Source organism: Dreissena polymorpha, chromosome 9 (assembly GCF_020536995.1).
Source record: "Dreissena polymorpha isolate Duluth1 chromosome 9, UMN_Dpol_1.0, whole genome shotgun sequence".
NCBI classification, from domain to species: domain Eukaryota; kingdom Metazoa; phylum Mollusca; class Bivalvia; order Myida; family Dreissenidae; genus Dreissena; species Dreissena polymorpha.
The window spans coordinates 61038185-61045152 of record NC_068363.1 but is presented as its reverse complement, the minus strand read 5'-3'; the positions used below and the strand labels follow the sequence as shown (position 1 = coordinate 61045152).

Sequence of the window (6968 nt, the reverse complement as noted above, 5' to 3'; positions counted from 1 at the left end):
TGATTTTTTCCTGATGTTATATTTTCCCCAGTGTTATGTATATGTATATTAAACATTATTATATGTTGATATATGTATAATGTAATATCTTATTATATATTGTAAGGGTGTTGATTTGTTAATTAAGAAAATCGCCGTATGCAGCACTATTTTAGCCGTATAACCAGCCATATAACGGCATTCAGTTTACCTTCACAAACATTTCCGACATAAGTTGGTTTACCAGTCATAAAAGCATATATACATTATCAAGTTACTGGCATTTCCCGTTTTGGACCAGTTGTAATGTTAGAATTGCCATAGGAATAAATATATGGCCGAAAAATGCACATATATGACCGGGCTGTGGATTTTACCCGCGATCCTCGAATTTGTGGTCAATCGGCCTGTTTTACGTACATAGATGAACTAACCTTTATTCCTTCACTAAGGCAAATATTTTAAATAGATAAAATAGATTTAATTTTAGTAATTGGTGCAATAATATGTGTTGGAATATATTGCATGCATTCATCAGTTGTAAAATTACATGCGTTCATGGTATGAGTTTGAGGGATTTTTTAATACAAATCTCATATTAAATGTGATTGCCATAATTTATTGCAATTGGTTCACAAGTACTAATTCATGTACACTATCAATTTACTAACAATTTTCCTTCTTTGATTAGTGATGTTACAATTGTCATAGATATAAATCTATGTCCGAGCAATACACATATAATGACAGACATTGCCTAAGCATTAATATCACTAGTGGACGCGAGACTGTTCTATCACATGCTGTCCAATAAACAAATTTTGAATACAAGAAACGGATATATACATAGGTTCTATACACAGCATGGATCTTGATGAAAATTTTCGTCCCGGGGACAGTTATGTATAATAACGTTCTTTGTATTACGCAGAGCATGGCACGTCTACTTGTTAATAACAATTACCAGTGCGTCCGCGCCACATGAAAGTGGCCAACAGAATCAATATTGGCATCCGAGACCCGTATCTTATCGATTAATAACGGTGACAGGCACAAACAAACCGGTGTGAAATTGTTAGCTCGATGGTATTGTCAGAACACAATATGAAAGGTGTACAGCAGGTATTAAAACACGATCAGCGCGAATATAAGTTTAAACCTGTCATATAGTTGTTAAATGCGCACGTTGGAATGTGGTGAAAGTCAGAATTTGTTTTAGAAAGTGTCGTGGAGTCTGGACAGCGGTGTTGATGCTCTTATCACACCTGGACATTATGTAAGTACTTTTTTTAACAAAGCATTTTGATCGTAATATAAAAAGAGATACCGAAGTACGTGTTGCCGACTTGTATGGTAAGGGTTCTGTCGTGGTATTTAAAAGCTCGCATTGGCTATAATAAATGTATTGTTTTATAATTATAAATATCATTATTATACAAAGATATTGAATCTGTGAATGAAATGCATCGAATACTAATGTGAAGAAAGAAACTAAAAAATAAATGAACTCAACAATAATTCACGTATTTTATGATCCGACGGTAAGCAATTCAAACAATGCAAAACACCATTAATACAGCGAAACACAATACAAATACTATAACATAATTTCCTGAAACAAATTTACCGGGTATGTATTTATAATAATGAAAGTGTTGAAACTTTGAAAGAAATGCATTGAATCACATGTTTTCACCATTCAATGCACGTGATTGACAATTCAACAGTTATCAAATACTGTGCGCGGCAAAAGGTAGTCGTGATTTGATTGTGAGTAAACTGTGTTTATTGGATCTAATGAACACATGAAACTTACAGATTCATAAATATGACTTAATTGAACAAACTTTACACTAGAAGTATGAAAACAGCTACAGCTATATTCCGATAGATTCAGAAGGTCATGATAAACATTTTGCAAATAATCAACAAAAACGTATCTTTTCATATTTATTTTCTAAATCCAGAATCGTAAAGAAAACCTTCTGTAACATACTCTTTTTTAATGCATCAAGTTCTTAAAGGGGCCTTTTCACAGATTTTGGCATTTTTTAACTTATTCATTAAATGCTTTATATTGATAAATGTAAACATTGGATCATAAAAGCTCCAGTAAAAAATCAAGAAAAAAAATAAAAAAGGAAAATAACATTGCCCGGAGCAGGTTTCGAACCAGTGACCCCTGGAGTCCTGCCAGAGTCCTGAAGTAAAAACCCTTTAGCCTATTGAGCTATTCCGCCGATTACACATTCTTTACGTATTTTATACCTTATATAAGCAATCTTCGTAGTTTCACAAAATTTAACGAAAAAAACAGAACTCTCCAAATTATTCAATCGTTTCGCGTTGCAACGCTTTATAATTTTTAGGTTTTAAAATCGTCAAAAGATGCATATAATGGCTATATTAGAGCATGGTTAATGTTCAGTATTACTGTTTCCTCACAAATATCATAACTAAAACGAAAACTTACGAATCCGAAACAACTTCTTTCAATTTTGTCAATTTACCAAAGCGTGAAAAGATCCCTTTAAACCATTAGTATTACATCAGTATTTTTACTTCAAACTGTATGTCGATTGTTAAGTGAACACGTCCTTTTAACACATTTAAATCGAAAATACATGTAACAATAACTTTAAGTTAAAAGCCCAATAGAACGCGTGTATAGTTGCAAGAGCAGCGTATTTATTTTGTCAGGCCCATAAACTTCACACGGGTATTGATTCATCGACTTAAACATTGCTCTGTACAAAGTGTATAGGAGTTAAGGCTAAGATACGCGTTTGAGGTTTAAAATAGAATTGCATATAAAACCCACGCGTATGCACAAAACAGAACTTAAATACAGGTAAACACAGAACTTAAATGCAGGTAAACTATTTTATTTCTTTTACGTGTCTTCTAATTAATTTGTCGGCATTTGACATGTTATCATAACGCACGAATCATATTTACTACTGTATGTTTATGTTGTGCTAAGAGATACTGTTACTATGCTTGAATCTATTAAAGTGTTTGTTGACAATTGACACGTGATAGAGCGAAAGTCGCCCAACTGTTACCTTAATGATGAGTCAATATTTAGATACACTTTTATCTATTTGTATCTGAAAGAATGTTTTGGTATTATACTGTATAATACTGGTTCAGGTTATTTAATTAATGTTAATTGAATTTTGTATTAATTAATACGTTGAACTTGTTTTAAGTGAGTGCACTTAAGTTATCGATTCAAATCATACACTGAGCTGAGGTTAGTTTCATCTTTCCGTGAAATCTTTAAAGTTGTACACACGTATATAATCACTGAACATAATCTATTTACATACATTCCTTTATTAACATATATTGGCGCGAAATTAAATTTTATAAAATACATGTAGTTGACAGTTTTTTCAACCAGCCACCAGCAACAGTATATAGGAATTTGGAGTTCTCTACGAGAGTAGGGGAAACCATTTCATTTTGCAAGAGAATTGTGTGAATAGTTCGTTTAATTCTTTTATTATCTCATTTGCGGTGTAAACAAATCATATAAATAACGTGAGATGCATTTTAATAAATTGTATATATAATCTTTCTAGACAGTGTATGTAATACACTTTAAAATTTATTAAATCATTGAGCTGTTATATTCACAACTTAGACACTTATTTTTTTCCAAAAAATTTCTTGTTTATTAATTGAAAGTTAATTTAGCGAATAGGAATGAATGTATAAAACAAATTTCAAACTTAATCGTCACTTCAGTGAATATGATAAAATAAACATAATTGTGGATCGAAAAACAAAATAAAAGTTTATTGTTGTACTTAAGTTAAGTACGGTCGGGATATTGGAAATACACAACCGTTTATTTACGCGTTTTCTTATATATACATAAATATATTCGATTCCTGTTCCTCAACACACAACATTACAAGTAGATGTGTATTTGTATTTCAGAAAAGATCATGGATTCCCAACCGCTTGTAAAACCGATGAAAGCAGAGCCATTGAAGCTGCATGGGGACAACACTGACGACTGGGTGAGTCCATTCGGATGCGAACACGTGGTGGTTAACTTTAGTCCGGAGAAAACTAGCAGAAAGAAGAAAACTAAGAAGAAAGCGAAGAAAGGTGGGAAGGAAATCGAAGATGAATTGCAGTCATTCTGTGTTCTGTGCGGCGAAACAGTGAGCGACAACGAAAATATGTTGCAAGCTAACAAAAACGATGAGATGAAAAGCCCCATGCAAGAAACGCAAAAAGATGTGAAACTGATAAATTCTGTTGTGGACAAAAGACAGACATTGTTTTCAAGCGCGCGGAAACTATCTTCAAGTGTTTCGAGCTTATCGCAGTCGTCAGCCGCACATGTCTATGACACCAGGGCGTGTCTTATACATGCACATAAGAAGATCAAATACTTCTGTGAAGACCACCAAGAAGTGTGTTGCAGCGTGTGCGTTAACGTCCTTCACCGGGGATGCGAGCGAGTCATGTTCATCAAGGATGAGCTGAATAACGGCTGGGATCCAAAGACGTGCGAACACACTATGAAAGCTTTGGTGTATATCGCCGAAAGCTTTGCGAAGATCATTGAGCAGAATCAGCAGGCGCACAAAGAACTCCAAGACGAGATGGAAGCATTTAAGCACAGACGCGAACAATTTCGAAAAAAAGTCATACATCTTTTGGACGAGTACGATAATACTAGTGATAAGATGGTTAAAAAGTTCATAAAATTATCGGAACGTGACATAAATTCTACAATAGAAACCTGTAAAGAGGCAATGAGAGAAGCCGAGGCGTCACGAGAAATGTTGGAATACACACTGAACAGTGCGACAGCTAAAGAATCCTTTATTGCAACCCAAAAAGTGTTGAAACAGAAGAACAAGTATGGATTCGCTTTGTCTGAAGCCGTGAAAAAATCTAAAATACGCGCGATAGAATTCGTACAGGATAGCGCTTTTGAGAACATTGAATCCCTGAAAAGGATTGCCGAAGTACAATTCAGTGCAGAATCAGTTATGTTCCCAGAAGGTGTTATATCGTCAGTATCCAAGTTACCGAAACACGAGATCCGTTCCCCAAGAGATGTACTCGGAGTTTTCGCAAGGAGTGACACCACATCATCGCTAGAAAACACGTTGACATTTGTCGGTAAGTTCAGTGTCCGTTTAGCAGACGACAAGGGCCAATGTGAGAACGTGGCTGCAGCGTTTTTAGCAGACGACAGAGTCGCTGTGGTAGATATGAAGAACAAGAAACTGAAGGTGTTTGATTCGAAGTTTTCCAAAGCTTATTCCGTGGAGTTAAGTTCTGAGCCTCGAGGAGTAGCGGTGGTTAGTCCGCATGAAGTAGCGGTCTCTCTACCCGATGAGAGCAAGATTCAGTTCGTGACCACCCACAAGAAACTGTCCGCGATCAGATCCATTCTGACCAGTCTTCCTTGTTATGGAATCACGTGTTTCAATCAAGAACTCATCGTGTTGTGCGACGACGGATTCTCAACGACAGCCATTCAAGTATTAGACTTAGACGGTAAGGTGATTAAGACGCTGAAAATGAACAAGTCTGGACACGTGATCTTGAAAAATCCTTGGAATTTAGCAGTGAACCTCGACGGGCAACATGTGTGTGTTACGGACAGGGGACGGCTGGTGTGCGTGGACATGAAAGGGGCCAGGGTATTCCAGTACCTGAACGACAGCCTCGAGAACGCCCGGGGGCTCACTGTGGACAATCTGGGGCGGTACTACGTGTGTGGCACGGGCTCCAGTAACGTGCACCAGGTCTCGCACGACGGGAAGCTGCTCGGGGTCGTACTGACAGAGAAGGACGTTCCCCAGCCTCAGGCAGTCTGTTACCAGCAGAGCAAGCGGCTCCTCCTGCTCACAGCGGTCGGAAATGACAACATCTACCTTTATAAATTACCCAAATGAGCTGCAAATACATTTAATAAATTTTATGGATATGGGCTCATTTCGAGTCAAGTGACATAATGATATAGCTAAATAGTTCTCAAAGTGTTGCTCAGGATCCCACTGATCGGAAGAAAGGCATTGTGTGTTGACGGTCCGAATATCACTACTTGAGCTGAGCACTACTTCCGACCGAGTTCCATGGACGTTCAGTTATAGTTTAAATGGACCGTCAACCACGAATGACGAAAACAGAAAAGTTCTAAAGTACCGTATTTTGTTACAATTATTAGTTAATATTGATTAAAATATCACGACTGATATATTACATTACTTGAAAAAAATGGAGGGTAGGTGCGGGAGGGTCTCCCCCTCCTGCTTGGGATATTTGGGGGGTCTCCCCCAAGAACAAATTTGAAAATTCATTGCAGATGATGCGTTTTGGTGTTATCTTTCAGCCACGTTTTGGCAATTTATTTCATCAATTTCTTGCTTGAAAATGACCGATAAAAGGAAATATTTTATTAAAAATTATCAACAGCAAATTTACTTTCGACCATAATTAATTTGCTAAGTTTAAGTGTCAATGCTTAAAAAATCAAGAAGCCTTATTGCGAGGGAGAATGGATCCGTAGTTGCATAGGCGTGCGAGGGTGTTCAATTCCAATGCTGGCGGGAGTATGGGGTCCTCCCCTAGAAATTTGTTGGACATTTCTTTGCAAAAGGTGCAATTAGGTGTTGCATTTCAGGCACATTTGGGCAATGTTTATCCTCGAATTTTAGCTTGAAAAAAAAAGATAAAAATAAATATTTTAATAATCATTGCTAACTGCAAATGTACATTTGACACTAATCTATTAAGTTTGAGTGTCAAGGCTTTAAATCAAGAAGCCTATGACTGCGAGGGATTGGGTATGTAAATGTGAGGAAATGTTTGACTCTTGCTTCCTCCCCCAGAAAATTTTGGATTTCATTGCAGATTGAGCGTTTTGTTGTTATCAATTTTATTTCTCAATATCTTCCTCTAAAACAAAGAAGTGGATTTAGCATGTTTTACATGGAAACCTTTCCCATGTC

The 6968-nt window shown here is 36.6% G+C and overlaps 1 protein-coding gene across 4 annotated transcripts; it reads left to right on the top strand.

The window, feature by feature from the left end:
* The first annotated feature begins 1047 nt into the window (after positions 1–1047).
* On the top strand, positions 1048–6214 carry LOC127846431 (uncharacterized). 4 transcript variants are annotated; one of them, XM_052377671.1, is made up of 2 exons: positions 1048–1255; positions 3928–6214. In XM_052377671.1, exon 2 carries the CDS (start codon positions 3936–3938, stop codon positions 5910–5912), a length of 1977 nt encoding a protein of 658 aa, XP_052233631.1. In that variant the 5' UTR covers positions 1048–1255; positions 3928–3935; the 3' UTR covers positions 5913–6214. The 4 variants fall into 4 exon arrangements, with proteins under 4 accessions (XP_052233631.1, XP_052233633.1, XP_052233630.1 ...); XM_052377673.1 differs by having other exon boundaries at positions 1048–1259; XM_052377670.1 differs by lacking the exon at positions 1048–1255 and adding an exon at positions 2710–2853.
* Positions 6215–6968: the final 754 nt, after the last annotated feature.

Coding starts and splice junctions, on each gene's coding strand:
- LOC127846431 (XM_052377671.1), top strand. CDS start 3,936: ATGGATTCCCAACCGCTTGTAAAACCGATGAAAGCAGAGCCATTGAAG.